At 45.2% G+C, this 18,681-nt stretch overlaps 1 protein-coding gene across 1 annotated transcript in view; it reads left to right on the forward strand.

Moving 5' to 3' along the window:
• The window catches only part of LRRC1 (leucine rich repeat containing 1), a 116,272-nt gene that overhangs the window by 19,414 nt on the left and 78,177 nt on the right, over positions 1 to 18,681 (forward strand). Inside the window, exon 2 of the mRNA XM_090033868.1 lies at positions 1,667 to 1,784. Within this exon, the coding sequence (XP_089889994.1) occupies positions 1,667 to 1,784 (118 nt within the window). The remainder of the gene's footprint in view (positions 1 to 1,666; positions 1,785 to 18,681) is intronic.

Raw genomic sequence — 18,681 nt, forward strand, 5'->3', positions numbered from 1 at the left:
GTTTCTAGGGGGTGCCTTTTTATAAGGCTGCCTATCCCAGCTTCATCCCTCAGTTACCTAAACCAGCCCCACCCAAAACAAGCCCTGTCACCCAGTCACTCCAGAAGGGGAAAGAAAAGAAAAGAACAAAAAGAGAGAGAAGCAATCACATACCACAGGTGGGAGAGAGAAAAAACCCAAACACACCAGGCACTAGGTAAACACTCTTAAGCAGCAATTGGCCCCCCCTAAGTCATTAGCACGGAGAAAAGCCTCCTCAAGGCTGTCTTACACCTGAACTGCTTATCCCAGAGCCACTGCTCTCTGCTTACTTTAATCTTACTGAGCCATTTACCAGGTAAAGCCTCAACAATGCTGATAGTGGAAGAAGCACTTCCCTCAATTTGCAGGTGACACTCTTATCAATTCAACCTAGGATCCTGTTGGCTTTTTTTTTGCCACAAAAGCATATTGTTGGCTCACATTCAGCTTATGGTCAAGGACCTGTAACCCCCAGGTCCTTCTTTGGAGTACAGCAGCCTAGCCATTTATTCCCCAGTCTGTATTTGTACATGCAGTTATTCTGCCCCAAGTGCAGGCCTTCACATTTTTCCTTGCTGAATCCCATTTGGTTTGGTTGATTGTGGACCATTTTTCTAGTCTATTCAGGTCATTCTGGATCCAAGTCCTGCCCTCCAGCTAACTTGGCATTATCTGCATATTTGCTAAGTGTTTGCTTAGTCCTGTCATTTAACTCATTAATGAGGATGCTGAACAGTACCTGACCCATGACCTCTTGTCAACTAGACATTGAGCCATTGATGACTACGGGTAGAGTACAGTAATCCAGCATTTTCCCCCTCCCCAAATCCACAGACCTTCTCACCTTATCATAAAAGAAAATCAGGTTGGTCAGGTGTGACTTACTCTTGGTGAATCCATGCTGGCTGCTTCTGATCACTTTGTTATCCTCTAGGTAGTTCACAGTAAATTGCTTGAGGACTTGCTCCATGATCTTTCCAGGTATAGAGGTCAAGCTGACTGGTTTGTAGTTTCCCACATCCTTCTTTTCCTCTTTCTTAAAGGTGGGCATTAGTTGCCCTTTTCCAGTCATCCAGGACTTCACCTGGCTCCATGAGGTTCTCAAATGGCTTTGAAATTACCTCAGCCAATTCCTTCAGTATCCTAGGATGCGTTCCATCTGACCCTGCTGACTTGAATGTCTCTGGTTTCTGCAAGTAAACCCCAAGTGTGTACTACCCCTGTATTGCCTGTCTCCCTGCTGCAATAGCTACTACCTGGCTGGGCTGGGGCTGGAGCAAGCTTTTGCTCTGTGCTCCAGGCCAGGGCAGAGTTGGAGCCAGCAGATAAGCAATGGTGGGGAGGTAGAGGGGGAAGACAGGTGGCCAGAGGCAGCAGGGAGGGCCAGGTCAGGGGGCTGGGCACCAGGGGAGGGTAGGTGCCAGTGGGGTACAGGCACAGCTCCCCTACCTCTTGCCCTCCCACTGTCCGCTCCTCAAGAAGTCACTTCAGTACTTGCTTTTGCCAAGTACATTTGAGGCAGATCTGCAGATTTAGCGCTCTACATTGACCAGTGCTGCTGCTGCCCCTCCAAGAACCCTGCTGTATGTGAAACTAATCATGGTGAGAATGCAGTATGTTTAATGGGGGATTTTCTTTCTTTCAGCCTTTTTTCCAACTTGTAAAACTACGGAAACTTGGACTTAGTGATAATGAAATTCAGCGGCTCCCTCCAGAAATAGCAAACTTCATGCAGCTGGTGGAACTTGATTTGTCTCGAAATGGTAAGCTAGAGTGTTTGCTTTTGTTCAGCTCTGCACTGTATGTGATAAAATGTTATTCTAATGCTGTAGGTTACTGGGATTTTTGGTCTGAAGCCTTTAAGTCCTGCTGAATGTGCTGCTGGGTAGCATTTGGAGAATGCTGAAGTCTGAAGCATGGCATATGCTTCTACGTGTATTGAGGGCCTAGCACTAAAGTTATGTTATAGTGATCAAATACTGCCCTGCTCTAGCTTCTCCTTTTCGAAAGGTTCTGTTACTGGCTGAAAACATATTTTGAAAGTGTCCTTTGTCATAGTGTGCTTGCATGTGGTGAAGCTGTTTATACGTGTTTAGACAACAGAAATGGATATGTGAAGGAAAAAGGTCCATTCTGGTCCAAATGCAATCATTGTGCTGGGAGCCCTAGTCTATTCTTCTTTTTCCTCCTGTCCCCTGATCTTTTCCCGTGCTCTGTAGCAAGAGGAGGAATTATTCTATTTGTTTCTCTCTGCAAGTAGCAGTAGGGAGCCATAGTAGTTTTTTCAGTTCTTGTTTAAGCTGCTGCCCCAGCAGTGACAGTGAACTTGGCATGTCCCTTGTCAGCATTTTATAGCCAGCTGAACTCTGATGTTCATTACTAGTTTAAGCCTAGCAAATTAGTGTTCAGTGGTGGATCATGGTTTCTTGTTGCCCTTAAAGATTGAGAAATTAGAAGGTTTAACACATTAAAACTATGGCAGGTGTGCAGTGCTGATGCATTTCCAGTTTTACCAAAGAGCAAAAGTCAGCTGGCTGTAGAGGCAGTCATGTCTGTCCCTTTACATTCAGAGTGTTGCTTCAGGATGTTCCTCTCATGGAGCAGAGAAATGAATAAAGAGTGAAACTCTGTATAAGGAGGAAGACAATAAATTCAGGAGACCTTGAGAAATTGTGTTAACTTGTAAATGAAAGCATTGAAACACCAGTTTCACTTGTAGAAACACTCAGCGCTTGTCCTCAATACCTCTTTGATGTTTTCGAGTGATGGTGCAAATGTCCCTTTTCTGGACAGTCACTAATGAAATGAAAGTCTCTAAACACTTAATGGCAGACTTCCACTGCCCTACCTTACTTCATGAGTATTTTCAAAGTGTTGTAAGGCAAAGGAAGAAGTCTGAGTAGCTGACCAGAAAATATCTGGGAGCTGGAATTAATGCTTTCATTTAATTAAGACATATTGTCAAATGGTGCGTCTTGGCTTTAATGTAATTGGCTTCATGTGCAGGACTTGGTTGCATAGCGTTGCCAAGGATTTTAACTCTGAATGAGATGGTGTGTTGGCTCAATTCATTTCTCTTTTCAAATCAATAACTACAGAAGAACTGTGAATCTGAGCCTTAAGCAGCTTGACTTAAAAGTTGGCAGCTGACTTCAACAGATGGTGTCAATGTGTTTGTGCATGTGTAGGGGTGTTTGTGTGTGATTACAAAATGTTTCCTTGTGTAGTAACCTCCAAAGTGATGACTTGGACTACAGCAGGTTGCAGGAAGCAATTTCTCTCCTGTATCCAAGGTCCGGTCTTAATTACCCATTTTATTGCATTATTTTCTCTTCCTTATGATTCATTACCCAGTGTGACTGGCTTCACTTAGCTCAGTTTAGCCCTGTTTCATATAAGTGCTTTGCAACTTGGTTTACGCCAGTTTTTTGGATTATAGTAGCAAAATCTTGACTTTTGTGTTCCTAGCTTTGTTACTAAGCATCGCTTTCTTTAGGTGAGAATCCGAACATACCTAAGGTTCTGCCTACTGAGCAATAAGCTATTAATCAATTTTTGTTATTAAACTACTTGGCAAGAGCAGCAGATTTGTTTTGCTTTTAAACTTGGGAAAACTTAGGAAAAACTGCTTTTTGCAACGTGGCATACTTCATTAATAGGAAAGTGTAGTGTTGACATCTTAACTTGGGAAATAAGAGACCATTGTTCTGTTTTTGTCCTAGCTGTATGATAACTGCATTAATTGCTTTTATTTTTGACCGTCCTACTTCCTTTGGAGATGGAATATAAATATTAGTTCTTTAAATGACCTGAGGTAACACTGCTGAGTAGTGCTGCCTGACAATTGCCCCTTATGTTGTGGGGACATTTTGGAGTCCATCATAGCATAAGGAGGAGGTGAAGATACTGAATGAGCAAAATACTTTCATCTCCCTCCTAACAAAATTGTCCTGTTGCTTCCTTTCTCCTTCTTCCTGAAGTGAGAAGATGAGACAGGTTGTTATCAGATATGTGGAACACAGAACCTAACTGCAGACCAGAAAGGTGTGCCAAGAGCCACTGGCAACATCAACAAAGAACATACGTTATGTTTTTAATTCTTAGGCCTTCTATACGTCAGGATTGACATCAGTGGAATTTGTCACCTCTGCTAGCCTTAGAGAGACATGGAGTACAGTGGAAGTTTGTTCCAGGATGTTGTGGGAAGACTTGGTAGCCATTCCCCTTATGCCTTTCCTCCTGGCTTTTACTACTTGCTGGAGGAGCTGAAACTGGTTTTCTTCTCTCATGTCTGCCACTTGAGTTCCTGATCTCCTAATTTAAACTTGCAGTGCCAGGATTTGTAGGTCTCTGGGATATCTTTTATTCTCCAATTATGTAATAACTGGGACACATCTACATGTGCAATGTAATGAGCATGAATTTCCTGTGCGATAAATGTGTGATTTACTATGCAGTAAATTCATGTTCATGAAACTTTGCCCGGGAATGTGTCTACACGTGTACCTGTGTTGGGTGCACTCTAGTCCAGGGCTGTTTCTGCCCTGCTGCAACAGCCAGGGAAAGATACAAGTTCCCCCAGGTGCCAGCCCTGAGTTGGCAGGGGCCTTTGGGTAACCCTGGGCTGGCAAGAGGCTCAGGGGTCAGACCTGGGCTCTGGGCAGCGTGGGTTGCAGGAGAAGCTCCCAGCCACGTGGAGCTTGGGGACAGCTGTGGCTGGTGCTCCTGGGCAGAGAACAAGGAGCAGGCAGGCATGGGGGTGCAGGGCCTTTTGCCTGCCCCTTGCCAAGAGCTGTGCAGGCGCACTGGATGCATCCTTGCACTGGTGTAGTAACCATGCAGGGGACAGCAAGTCTGGAGGCATGCTAGTGTAGGCCCCTGCTCTGTAGAAGCCCCAAAGCCAGGCACAGCTGGTGACAGGCCAGGCCAGGCTTTGCCATTATACCAGCTACTGCAGGGGAACAGGGCCCCGGATGAACCAGCTGGGGACAGGATCAGCCTCTCAGTAGTGTGAGGGCAGCTTCCAGCTTTGGGGCTGTTGTGTGGTCCCTGCTGCCCTGAGCCCCAGCTCCTCCCCCTCAGCTACAGGACGTGCACCATAGGGAATCTCTGGGTCCCGCTGCCATTGCAATCACAGATTCCAGGGGAAGGACAGATGGGTACAGTATGGATGTTACAGGCCCCTTCTCCCCAGCTGGTGGCTTGGACCCTCATGCTCTCCTCCCAGGAGTACTGGCTACAGCTGAACCTGAGCTCCAGGGGCTGGGAGTTGCCAGGGACAGCTTCCCCCACTCTCTGGAGCTTGGGGCATTGCCAGGCAGCAGTGTGGCCCCCTGCTGCCTGGGCTGACCCACAGCAATCTCCTGGTCTGCGTCTATACGTGCAGTATATCTATATCTATTGGTGCTGGCAAACAGCACATTAGACTAATGCACAGTAATTGCCGTGCACATGTAGACGGTGATACTTTACCATGCATTAGATTAGTCTAATGCATGGTAAAGTGTCTCATATAGATGTTGGCCTCTGACTAGGAAAAATAATACTAAAAATCTCAATAAAGGACATATTGCACACAATTTTTTCACTGATTTTTTTCAGTTTTTGTTTTTGTTTTTTTGGGTTTTTTTTTTTTTTTGAGATTTAAGTTGTCAGGTGTGCTTTTGTAAAGGACTAGAAATATAGGGAATATATACATGGAAAATTAGCTTAAGCTTAAGCCAGCATTCATACAGAAGCTTAATGTGCTTTATCTAATGTATTTCCTGTTCACATTTTTAGTTAATTTCCTTAACCTCCCATGTTGTCACACTTCTAGGAAGAGCTTGTCTGACAAAAGTTGCCATTCATGGAATGGGTGGGCATTCCAGTTCCTATGGAGGAGCCTATGCTTTAGGATTGCTTCTGCCACCATGAACAAAGGTTTCTGGAGAAGCTGCTAACCAGGTGCCAGTCATAGTAGCATTTACCTTAATTTATGCTGGGTGTGAGGTGGGGGTCAGTGCTATGGTGGTGGCAGCTAACTTTTTTCTATCGTTGCAGTTCTCTATGTAGGTGTAGTTCTTCCACCAGTTACTTCAAAACATGCTGAGGGAGTATGTGAATTTACTTGTTTCCTAGACAAATCCTATAATTCTTGTGCATATGGGTGTTTGAAGTGCAGGGAATTGGCAATGAGCTGATGGCCAGGGGGAAGGTTTATTCTGTTGGGAAACCTATGCCATTACTATCTGTGGATTTTTTTCAGGCTACTGAAGTTCCTTTTTGTTGCATGTGAGCTTTGAATGAAAGCAGGCCTTGCCTGGCTGCATAGGTCTGGTATATGATTTCTTTTCCTAGGACTGCCCAGGGAGGCTTCTTACTCTAACTTATCTAGCTGCCCTTTCATGTTGACCTTCAGTGTGACCCCTTCCTCCTCTGTATTTTCACAACAGTGTTGTGGATCATTTTCTAAATAGAATTATCCCTTAATCTCATGCCACATAGCAGCCTGTATCATCAACGATTTAAGTTTATCTTCACTTCCCAATCACTGTGGCTTAGTATGGCCAAGGATTGGATTTTTGTTTAAGAGAGAGGGTCGTTTCAAATTAGAGTTTGGAAGTTTGCATTGGACTTAGCCGCTTAGACTTGCATTGTACCACATAGACATATTCTGTCTATAAACAGCCAGTCAGGAATCTAGGTTTCAATACTAGAAGCTCTATAGCTGCATTAGTACAGCAGCGTTTGAGATGAGGCAGGGTCAGCTCCTAGACTATTGCACTGGGCAGCACAGTTTTGGGAGAAGGTGAGCAGCCCTCAGTGGTGAAAGAACAGGTTAGATAATTACTTAGAAAATCTGGATGTGTACAAATCCATGGGGCCAGATGCAATGCATCTGAGGGCATTGAAGGAGTTGACTGATGTGACTGCAGAACTGTTGGCCATTATTTTTGAAAACTCGTGGTGATCTGGCGAGGTCTTGGCTGATTGGAAAAGGGCAAATATAGTGTCCATCCTTAAGAAAGGGAAGAAGGAGGATCTAGGGAACTACAGATAAGTCCACCTCACTTGAGTCTTCGGAAAAATCATGGAGCTGTTACTCAAAAAATCCATTTCTAAGCTGTTGGAGGGCAATAAGGTGGTCAGGAACAGTTTGTATGGATTCACCAAGGGCAAGTCATGCCTGACCAGTCTGATTGCCTGCTATGGTGAGATGACTGGCTCTGTGAATGAGGGGAAAGCAGTGGATGTGATGTACCTGGACTTTAGCAAGGCTTTTGATGCAGTCTGTCACAGAATTCTTGCAAGCAAGCTAAGAAAGCATGAATTGGATGAATGGACTGTAAGGTTGATAGAAAGGTGTCTGTATTGTCAGGCTCAACAAATAGTGATCAATGGTTTGAGGTCTAGTCTAGCTGGCAGCTGGTATCAAGTTGAGTGCCCTAGGGGGTCAATCCCGGGACTGGTTTTGTTCAATATAGTTTCATAGTTTCTAGGGTCAGAAGGGACCTGAGCAGATCATCTAGTCCGACCCCCTGCCATGGCAGGAACGAATACTGGGGTCAAACGACCCCAGCAAGATGTTCATCTAACCTCCTCTTAAACACCCCCAGGGTAGGAGCCTGCACCACTTCTCTTGGAAGTTGGTTCCAGACCCTAGCCGCCCTGACTGTGAAGTAGCGCCTCCTGATATCTAGCCTAAATCTACCGTCTGCCAGCTTGTGACCGTTATTCCTGGTCACTCCTGGCGGTGCTCGGGGGAACAGTGACTCCCCCAATGCCTGCTGATCCCCCCTGACTAGTTTATAACAGGCCACAAGATCCTCCCTCAGCCTTCTCTTTTGGAGGCTGAACAGGTTCAGGTCCCGTAGCCTCTCCTCATAGGGCCTGCCCTGTTGTCCCCTGACCATACGAGTGGCCCTCCTCTGGACCCTCTCCATGCTGTCGACATCCCTCTTGAAGTGTGGCGCCCAGAACTGGACATAGTACTCCAACTGCGGCCTGACCAGTGCCGCATAGAGAAAGAGAATCACCTCTTTGGACCTGCTTGAGATGCATCTGTGGATGCATGACAAGGTGCGGTTGGCCTTCCTAACTGCCTCCCCACACTGCCGGCCCATGTTCATCTTGGAGTCAGTGATGACCCCCAGATCCTTTTTCGCCTCCGTGCTGACAAGAGGGGAGTTCCCTAACCTGTAGGTATGGTGCCGGTTGTTCCTCCCGAGGTGCATCACCTTGCACTTGTCTGTGTTGAAACCCATCCTATTCTCGTCCGCCCACCCTTGTACCCTGTCTAGGTCTGATTGTAGCCTGTTGCATCCTTCCAGTGTGCCCACATCCCCCCACATCTTGGTGTCATCAGCAAATTTGAACAGGGTGCTTTTTACCCCCTCGTCCAAATCACTGATGAAGATGTTGAACAGTGCGGGCCCGAGGACCGAGCCCTGCAGAACCCCACTGCCCACGTCCTTCCAGGTTGGGAAGGACCCATCCACTACCACCCTCTGGGTGCGGCCCTCCAGCCAGTTGGCGACCCATTTGACTGTGTGGGTGTCTACACCACAGCCCCCCAGTTTCTTAATGAGAACGGGGTGAGAGACAGTGTTGAAAGCCTTCCAGAAGTCCAGGAAGACTATGTCCACTGCTACCCCTGCATCTAATGATCTGGTGATCTGATCGTAAAAGGCCACCAGGTTGGTCTGACAGGACCTGCCACTGATGAACCTGTGTTGGTTGCCCCTAAGCATGCAGTCCCCTGCTGACCCCTCCTGGATGTGTGCCAGCATAATTTTCTCGAACAGCTTGCCTAAGATCGAGGTAAGACTAACTGGCCTAAGTTTCCCGGGTCCTCCTTCCTGCCTTTTTTGAAGATGGGGACCACGTTGGCCCTCTTCCAGTCCTCTGGTACCTCACCAGAGCACCACGAGTGCTCGTAAATCTGTGCCAGGGGACTTGCAATGACCTCGGCCAGTTCCTTTAGAACTCTAGGGTGGAGATCATCCAGACCGGCTGACTTGAATACGTCCAACCCCTCCAGAAGCTCCCTAACTAAATCCTTGCTAACCCGTGGCCCAGGTGTGCCTCCCCCAGGGCCCGAGGGGGGCCCAGCAGGGAGGTGGCTGTTCTGGTCCCTACTTAGGAAGATGGAGGCGAAGAAACCGTTGAACATGTTAGCTTTGCCGTCTGGTGTGATGACCAAGTTACCCATGATGTCCTGCAAGGGCCCCACTTTACCGGGAATTAACAATCCGGAAGATGGGATGGATTCCACCCTAATCAAATTTGTGGACAACACTAACATGGGGGAGTAGTAGATCCGCTGGAGGGCAGACCTAGGATTCAGAGTGACCTAGACAAATTTGAGGATTGGGCCAAAAGGAATCTCATGAGGTTCAACAAGGCCAAGTACAAAGTCCTGCACTTAGGATGAAACAGTCCCATGCACCGCTACGTGCTTGGGACCAATTGGCTAAGCAGCAGCTCTGTAGGCATGGATCTGGGAGTTACAGTGGACAGTAAGCTGTATATGAACCAACAGTGTGCTCTTGTTGTAAAGAAGGCTAATAGAATACTGGGCTGCATTGGTAGGAGCATTGCCAGCAGATTGAGGGAAGTAATTATTCCCCTCTATTCAGTACAGGTGAGGCCACATCTCGAGTACTGTGTTTAATTTTGGGGCCCCCACTACAGAGAGGACAAGTTGGAGAGAGTCCAGCAGAGGGCAGTGAGAATGGGTAGGTGATTGGGGCACAAGACTTATAAGAAGAAGTTGAGGGAAGTGGGTTTTAGTCTACAGAATAGAAAACTGAGGGGCAATAGCAGCCTTCAGCTACCTGAAGGGTGGTTCCAAGAAGGATGGAGACTATTCTACGTGGTGACAGAAGAAGGAGCAATCATCTCAAGTTGCAGCAAGGTTAGTTTAGGTTGGATATTAGGAAAAAACTTGCTCACTAGGAGGGTGGTGAAGCACTGGAACAGGTTACCTAGAGAGGTGGTGGAATCTCCATCCTTGGAAGCTTTTAAGGCCCAGTTCAACAAAGCATGGCTGGGATGATCTACTTAGGGATGGTCCTGCTTTGAGCAGGGGGTTGGAGTAGATGACCCCCTGTGCTCCCTTCCAACCCTAATTTTCTATGATTCTATAATGTGCCCTTCTAGGAGTTACTAATCTACTTTCTTTCTCCCCCCAAAATGTTTTCCTATTCACTTTTTACTGAGAATATCTGCAAATGTTAAACCAGATGGAGAACCATAGTAACATGACTATGTTGCTCCCAGTACCTGAGAGAGTACCTCTAGCTAGCTTGGTTATTTGCGTAAGACAGTATCTTTTGACTTGTATATATCCTCAGTATACAGATGTTTTCATTAACAAGTGTATGGGAAAAACATTTGAATGGTGATGTGTTTGTAAGTAGTCAAATTTAGTGCTCAGCACAACTAATTACCATATATTAAGTTTGTCTCAAACTGTCTTGTGCTAATAATTAAATAAAGGATTGTGAGTCTCTCTAGGGAAAGCCTCAGATTGATGACCTTAGCAAGTTGTTTGCTTAACATGGTGGGAGCATGAGGTTATTTGTTTTCTGCAATGCTTTCCTTTTCTTTCAGCTCCTCTTGGGCAGGAGACTTGTGTTAACTGTGAACAGCATGAGCTCGATTTGTAGCTGAATTAACTTGCATGTGCTGTTAGTTATCTTACTTCAAGGCCAAGTTTACCAGGAGATTTTACTGAAGGTATTCCTGCCAGTGCTGCCACAAGTCAGATGTTAAATTTCCTGGTCTAGACAAAGCTGTAATGTGGTGCCAAGGGAGAATGGGTGAGTCAAGGATGTAACCTGAAAAGAGAAAAAAGACAGAAATGTTGGGGAATGGGCAAACTGAAGGACATTTTTGTAGGTTATTGTCAAGGTTGATGCAACTTTAGTAGAAAACTGTTCCAAACCTGGTCACATTCCCTGCTGGAAAGGATTATTTGTCTGAATATAAGCAGTGTACAGGGAGGAGTGCCTGCATGGCTTGCGGCTTGGAGGACCCCTGGCTCACCCTGGTGCAGCCTCCAGGCATGTCACTTCTGGAAACTGGTGTGGCCCAAAGGCCATGAGGCCGACAGTTGCTTGGAAGTTAGACAGCCCTGGATTATGCTTTATGTCGTAGACAGCCTAAGAAACTGTTTAACTTGTTTTTATTTTGTACTTCTATTATCTGGTAGAAATTACAACCCATGTACCCCATCTTCAAATAACATTCATAGTAGTTGAACTATGAACAGCCTGTCAGTTAGTTGCTGTATGCTTATCAGATTCTGGCTTTCTACAAGGAAGCTTTGGGTATAATAGGGAAATCTTTGTGTACTTTGATGTTGCTGAGTATCAGAAATGCAAACCCGGGTCCCTGAATTCTGGACATGCCTTCTCTAGAGACTTGCGTGCCTTTTGGGTGGCCACTGCTGTGAAGACTCTATGTACTTTATCTAGATACAACACGAGGCTAGCCTCTTAAGTTCCCCTCGTGGACAACAGCCTGGCTCAACACAACCTCTCCTGTTGTCTGTCTTGGTTTCATACTTAATGGCTAGGTACAGACACTGCATATAAACTGGGATAAATGTTCAGAAACAGAACAGAAGTTCAGCACATAAAGACTGGTTTCATAATGGCAGAACCCAGTCTAAGATGAATCTGGAGGATGTAGTATTAGATTTTAGTTGGTTTAGGTTAGAGCAGTACAGGCAACCTGCACTTAGTGCTCTTAATTGGTTCCTAAAAAAAAGAGCGTTAAGCGAAATGAGTGTTAAGTGAAATTGAAAGTATTTGATGATCCAAGATGGTGACCGCAAGTGTTTTTAATGATCCAAGATGGTGACTCTGTGCGTTATAATGAAACTCACTGAGCACTAAGTGAAATTAGGTATCAATTTAAAATCAGCGTTATAGAGAAATAGTGCTAAGCAAAACAGCGTTAAGTGGGGGTTTTCTGTATGTTGAACTTTGTTCCCTGTCCTCCCGGATCTCAGGCACTCTTTCCAGGGCGGCGTGCTAGCCTTGACTGGTACTCATCTGCTGTCACAGACAGGAGCCAGAAAAGCCTCTGTCTCTTGCCCACTCGGCAGGGTGGGCAGGCAAATGGAGACCCCCGTCACACGGACCCAGGCTGTAGCCAGCACATCAGGGGAGAGCTGCACAGCAGGGGACTTAGCTCCTCTCCCTCTGCTTGACCCCCTGACAACTGTGTGGTTCCTGGCTGCAGGTGTCCTCAGGGCTAGGAACCAGGGGCAGGAGGGGATGCTGGAAGTCTCTGGTAGCCCACTGTCCTTGACCAGTGCAGGCTGTCTCTGTGCCCCACTCCCCCAAGGGTGAACATGAGTTTTGCTTGCTCACGATCTAATTAGGTCACTAAGAAAAAGCTGAAAAAGTTGGTGTGAATCTGCCTCAGGTGTTTTGAACTAGCCAATGAGTCCCTGAACAGCAAGGACAGTATGCTGCAGTATAGCAGCTGGTTTGCTGTGGTACAGTAACTTGTCTGGCAAGAGCAACACATTTATTTCTTAAGGAAATCTGCATTTGAGCAGACCTTGTTAAGTCTCATTCAGCTTGGCACACAGTGTTTCAATAGTGATAACAGAAAGAAGATCAATTACTGCTTCTGAAGGCTGCCAGTTCATTCACAGTCACAATCCTAATGGGGAGACCCTGGACAATACATCAGAGACCAGATTGAGACAGTTTAACCAGAAGTTTTAGCTTCACAGCTCCATGACTAAGGGATGCAGCCCCACTTTTAACTTAATTTTTCTTTGTTACCCAAAGGGGTTACTTTTAGAGGAATGACGCTCTTTTAGACTTTGGCTATGTGCTTAAAATATGCATTTATTGGGCATAATCACTTCAGACAAAAAAATACCACCCCTCCCAAGTGTTGTTCTATTTTCAAGTCAATCAGTAGATTTGGTCTCGACTAGAAATCAGTCCATCCCTTCCCTTATAATGTAAAGAACAAAATGACTTTTTTGTAGCCAGCCTTATAAGTTAATATGAAACACTACACTCATGTGAATGTAGTAAGCACTTTGGAGTGCCTTCATCTGAACCCTCATATAATGAGGCTTCAGATTGTTAAGCGATCGCGCACTTTTAAAGCGCTCTGCAGCCGTGCAGTGTACTGTAAGGGCATGGCAGTAGAGTGCTTTCAAGAGGCCAACTGCTCAACAAATGTAACTTATGTCTGCACCCCTAGACTGACTCCTCACTTTTCCTGCAGTATCTTTTTAATCCCGTGTGTGCATCAGAAACGAAGCAGCAAACAGATATTATACTCCACTCAGCACATGGCCACTGGCCAGAAGTTGGTATCAGTATGTTGGTAAAGTTGTGGTATTAGATCAGTTAATTCCATCCCTTCCCCCCCAGGCAAATTTGATACTGTTTGGTGGAGGGATTTAAATGTGCTACAGATTGAGTTTCCTAGAGGCCATCATGGCAAACAAGTTGCTTTGCTTTGTTGTAAACAAGGACAGGGACTCACAGCACATCAGCTCCTCTCTGGCTTATTGCAGTGTGCACCCACTTACCCTGTGATACCCCGCTAAATACTTTTGCTTTCAGAATTGCTTCAATGTATAATGAATAAACTCTCTTAGAAATTGTATTGCTCTTGAGAGGGTGCATACGCCCTGTAAATGAGTTCAGAGGGGAAGTTTAATGAGCTTTTTAGTATCATAGGCTATACACAATAATCCTTCTGGCCCATGTGTGATGCAGCAGTGTTGTGGACACAACTGTGTAAATCTGGGGTGGGTAGAGATTGGGCCAGAGATGCTCCATACACGGTATGCCAGCCTGGGCTCAGGTAGATAATGCTGTGTTAGAATGGGCTAACTCTGTGGTGATGGCTTCTGACTAATACATCTGGACAATTTTTTTGGCATTGACAAATATACCCAGGATGAATTTAAGTTTTGTTGTGAACCAGGAGGTGTTGAAACTGTACAGATTGGTCAGAAAAATTATAGCTGGAAGTACTTGGGAATGTTTATAAGAAGAGCAGTTTTATTTTTTATACTGCTATATAAATTATATTAAACTCAAAAGTAGCTTTAGTCCTATGCTTAGAGCTCTTAGCAGTCTTGAAATGGGATGTTAATTTTGTATTTGGGATGTGAAGTGCTCTTGGAAACGACATACAAACTATGAATTGCGGTAAACTACATAAAATGTATACATGAATTGCATTAAAATAAGTACTGGGTGCATCTATGCATTCATTAGTTACTGCACCTGTATTAGAGCATTAGGCTATTGTGTATTAAGCATCACTAAAAAGCAATGTGCTGGCGCTGCTGTGCAGTAGCTTATTAGCATAGTTTTTGCCTGTCGTGCTACTGCACAGTGTTATTCGGCTGCTATGCATTAAGCATTTTGTGTAGATGCGCCCACTAAGACTGTTTTCAGTTCTTCGAATGCTGAAACATGTCTGTCTTATGCAGAAATCAGAAATCTTTTATGCCTTGCAAAGAAAGGCTCTAAAATGATTTAGAAGGTCTGAGTGGGGTATATTCACTAGAGTTAAATGAATGGCAGAGGTGATAAAGCCACAAATTGTAGAAACAAGGCAAGTAGGGAAGTACTTTACACCCAGGCACTGAGCAGTACTGATGATGGAAAGGAAAGGAAACTGGTAGGTTTTGGGCAGAAAAAGTATTTTCATAGCGAGGTCTCACAATGGAGTAATGTCATCGGAGAAGTTAAAAGGCAAGGCACTGTTTTTAAATGTGTAAGCGAAACAGTAAATTTTCCAGCACAAAAACTAGGCTAATTTTTTTCTTTGTTGAACAAGATATCCAAAATAGGTACCACTATGAAAGAAAAAGTCTGGAAGTGCTGTAACTTTCTTTGATTCATATACTAGTGCAGTAACCTTTTACAGCTGCTTTTTTTTTCTCTAAATCCTTATCTTCAGTTGCAGTATGCTAAAGCCAGACTATGTTCTCATTTCATAAGCTGGGAGCGTTTTGTTCCTGCCTGTCTCTGGCCTGAAGGCTTCTTATCTAAAAGTTCTCTACAGCCTTGTTCAACTCTGACTTTTATCAGTACCTCCATTTTCTCATTTCACTCATTACATCCTGTCCCTTTAGCATGACTCACTGGGTTCAGGCTGCTTCATGCCTGGAACTCTCCCTGAAGTTCACTGCTTCCTTTTAATCTCACCTTTGACTTTTGCTTTTCTTGTCCGTCTGGAATTGACAACTGTTGGTTGTCTCTTTCTCTCACCTCTACTGATGACAGTCTTGAATTCCTCATTTAAAAACTAGTTTGCTCATAAATCTCTGCACTCCTGCACTGTAAGTGGTTTTCTGTATTCTGCCTGTATAAACCTTGTTGGTTACAATTTTTTTTTGGTATGCAAGAAGAGAGAGAAGGAGTGGTGAGGAGGGATGGATTTGCGTGATAACTTCATCTTTTGCAAACTTACCAAGCAGAGCCAGGGACTTTAAGATTTACTGGAATCATCCAGAAAAAAGGATGGTGCAATAACAAATCTGAGGGATGAATATTTAGTATCTCTAAATCTCAAATTCTGTACCACTTAATTTTAGGTAAGATTTCCTATCTGACCAGGCAAGCTGAGGAGACCAAGGTAACTCCTTAGATACAAATGCTGCAAGCTGAAAAGATTGACTGGATAAGCTAAAATTTGGAATATAAATTGAGATACTACAGCAGTGATTGTTAACCAACAGGTCATGAGAACCCTAAGAGTGCCACAGGGTGCCTTGCAGTATTAGCTTTGTTAGTTGTGAAAAGCCTACACATGATTCCCAAGGTTGAATCCCTATTGATTTCAAAAGGGGATCCATATTGTCAGAAACTATTTTGCCCTGTTGTGATCTTTTTGAGTTTTTTGTAATAGAAGAATTGTTTGGTTATTTTTCCATAGTCCAAAAACAAGTGAAAGCTAGGAGCTGCCATGTTTTCAGGAGAGCTTTGAGTCTAAAAAGGTTGAGAACCACTGTACTCCACTTCGCAAAAACTGTGCAGGGGCAGATTTAGGGGGTGTGCAGTGGTATGAACTTCTGCTGCTACTTCTGTCCCCAGCTGATCCAGGCACAGGGGGAGTCCCAGAGCCATGCCTGCCACACTCCAGATGTGGACTGCAGCTGTGCAGGCTGCTTGGTTTGGCAGGGGACAGTGGTAGTGGTATGAAAGTTCCTCCTTCCAGTACCTGCTCCTGACCAATGGGACATGGGGTGGGGAAGGGAAAGGTGTGATCAAGGAGTAGGGGCTAGAAGGAGGAAACTGTGTGGCTGCTGCTGTCCCCAGCCAAACCTGGCTCCCCATGTAGCCACTCCCAACAACCAGGTGAGATAGGGACAGTAGCAGTGGTGTCAGTGGGTCTCCCACCCTGGGCACCTGGCCTTGTCCAGTTCCCTGGTGTTTCTTGAGCCCTGCCTCACCTCCATCCCCCCATGGTCTGAGGGGTGGTGTATTACACCCACTTTAGTAAATAAGCCAATAAATCCAGGTGATGCTACAGTTTGTTTTCTCTTTGCTAGAGGCCTATGGCCAATATCTGTTATCATTTCACTTGTATGGATCCCATTTTTTCAACGTTTCACTTCAACTTGTCAGAGAATTGAGCTGGGCAAGGCAGAGATGAAGTAGAATCTTTTTTTTTTTCGCCTTTCATAAAAATATCTGTGGTGTTACCCCAATTTAGGGGGGTTTGATTTGGCTTAAAGTAAGCTAAATAGACCACACTGTGTCTATTAAAGCAAGGAATGTATTAGCAGGGCTGGCATAGCATCTAGATGGCCAAACTCACAGTTACCTGAATCAGGGCTGTCTAGCTGGTGGCCTGTATCTGCCCAGCAGGAGTAAACATGCGGCCCCAGGCCGCAACCTGGTTGCTGCTCCCCACATTTCTTGTACTTCTATGGCAGTTAGGATATCTAAGCTCTCCTTGCTTCTGCTTCCTGACTCTGCTTCTAGAGACAGGACAGTGGGTAGATACTGAGTGAGTGGCAAGGGGCAGCTGGGTAGCCAGAGGGAAGCCTGGGAGTGTGGAGTGTGTAGCCTGCGCCTGCGGTCCATGCAGTATGGCCCCCCTCTGTCCAAAGGTTGCACAGCCCTGGTGCGAGTTGACCAGCAGTTCCTTCGGTCAGGTAGCTGGCCTGACCTTTGGTGAGTGGGAGTCACACTGCTTTCCCTGCAGTTTCTTCGCCTTAGAAGTTCAAATGGATCCGTACCTTCCAGTTTATAACTGTGTTCCACATGCACCCTTTCATTACAAAATCCACTGCTCTTATCAAAGAAAATAATTGGGAAGTCTAATAAATGAGTCTTTTGCAAGGTCAGTTACACAGCATTGCTTTAGAATAGCATGGGCTAAAGCCTCGGCCTACAGTGTAGTTAGTGGCAGCTGGTCAACAGGCCCCAGAGTCCTGGAGCATTAAAGAGCGCCGTTTGCTTTTTTGTTGCTATTCTAACTTGAGCCTGGCAGTTGAAGCTCTGGAGGAATTGTGGACTGTTTCAGAAAGGTGGTAGAGGAACTAGGGCAGAGCATTGAAACTCATGTTGAGCCATTTCCCCCAATACTGGCAGTTGTTAGATGGAAAAAATGAATTGGCCTCTATTCCTGTGAAACTGAGGATTGGCAAGGAGGGACCATGTGATCCTCAACTCTGAAATCTAGTACATCGCAATATAACTTACCCCAAGGAGAACAGGAAAGATCAACGTGCCACCAGTGCCTCAGGCTCCTTCACTGGAAGGGAATTGGAGAGGTGAGAGATGCCCCGATGATCCTAACAGATGAAGAATGGACACTCTCAGCACAGAGGAAGGCACAACAAGGATTCTTGGCCCTAGACTTCTTGCCATTGGCTCGCTGGCTCAATGTCCATCTTTCACACAGTCTCTCTTGCAGGGGAGCAAAATATGAAATACAAAGGGTGTGGGGAGGGAAACAACATTTTTTTCCAGGTGTCCAGCTAAGTATGTTAAGCATGAGTTGTCGTTATAATCATTGTCTTAGTGTACAGCTACGAATGCTATGAGCATATTGATGGCAAAGCAGCCAATCTCCTTCTGCTCGGGGGTAGTGAAGGATGGGGAAAAACAGGGGAACTCGGATCCCCTTCGCTAAGATGGATCAAAGTATAATTTCTATAAAAATAACCTGTCTTGCATTACAGAGGAATCTGGCCACTGTCGCTCCCATGTTTAATCACTGTCACTGCTGGGAAATTGCATCTTTCCAGATTGAATTCATCTTACTTCAGCTTCCATCCATTGGATCTAGTTACGCCTTTGGTATCAAGCATGGAAACCCTTCTCTGTAGGAAATGTCTATACACAATGATCAAGTCATCTCCCAGACTTCTCTTCATTTAACTGTATAAATTTTATTCCTTTACACTTGCAATGTGAGACTTGGTTTTAAATCCTACTTTACTTTTTGTAGTTCTCCTTTGAACAGTCTCTAATGAAATTGGTTGTTGCCTATGACAGATCATGCCTCTCTGAGGCACCACTGTGCCCTATCTGCTGCCTTTTCTTTTGATCTATTTCCTAACCTTTCTAGAAATGTGGACATCAGAACTGGATGCACAGCTTCCCTTTGTGCTGAAAATCTCTGGATCTCCTCTTCCCACCGTGTTGGACTATGAACTCGCAT

This window comes from Crocodylus siamensis, chromosome 1 (genome assembly GCF_052110815.1).
Source record: "Crocodylus siamensis isolate JL-2025a chromosome 1, ASM5211081v1, whole genome shotgun sequence".
NCBI lineage: Eukaryota > Metazoa > Chordata > Crocodylia > Crocodylidae > Crocodylus > Crocodylus siamensis.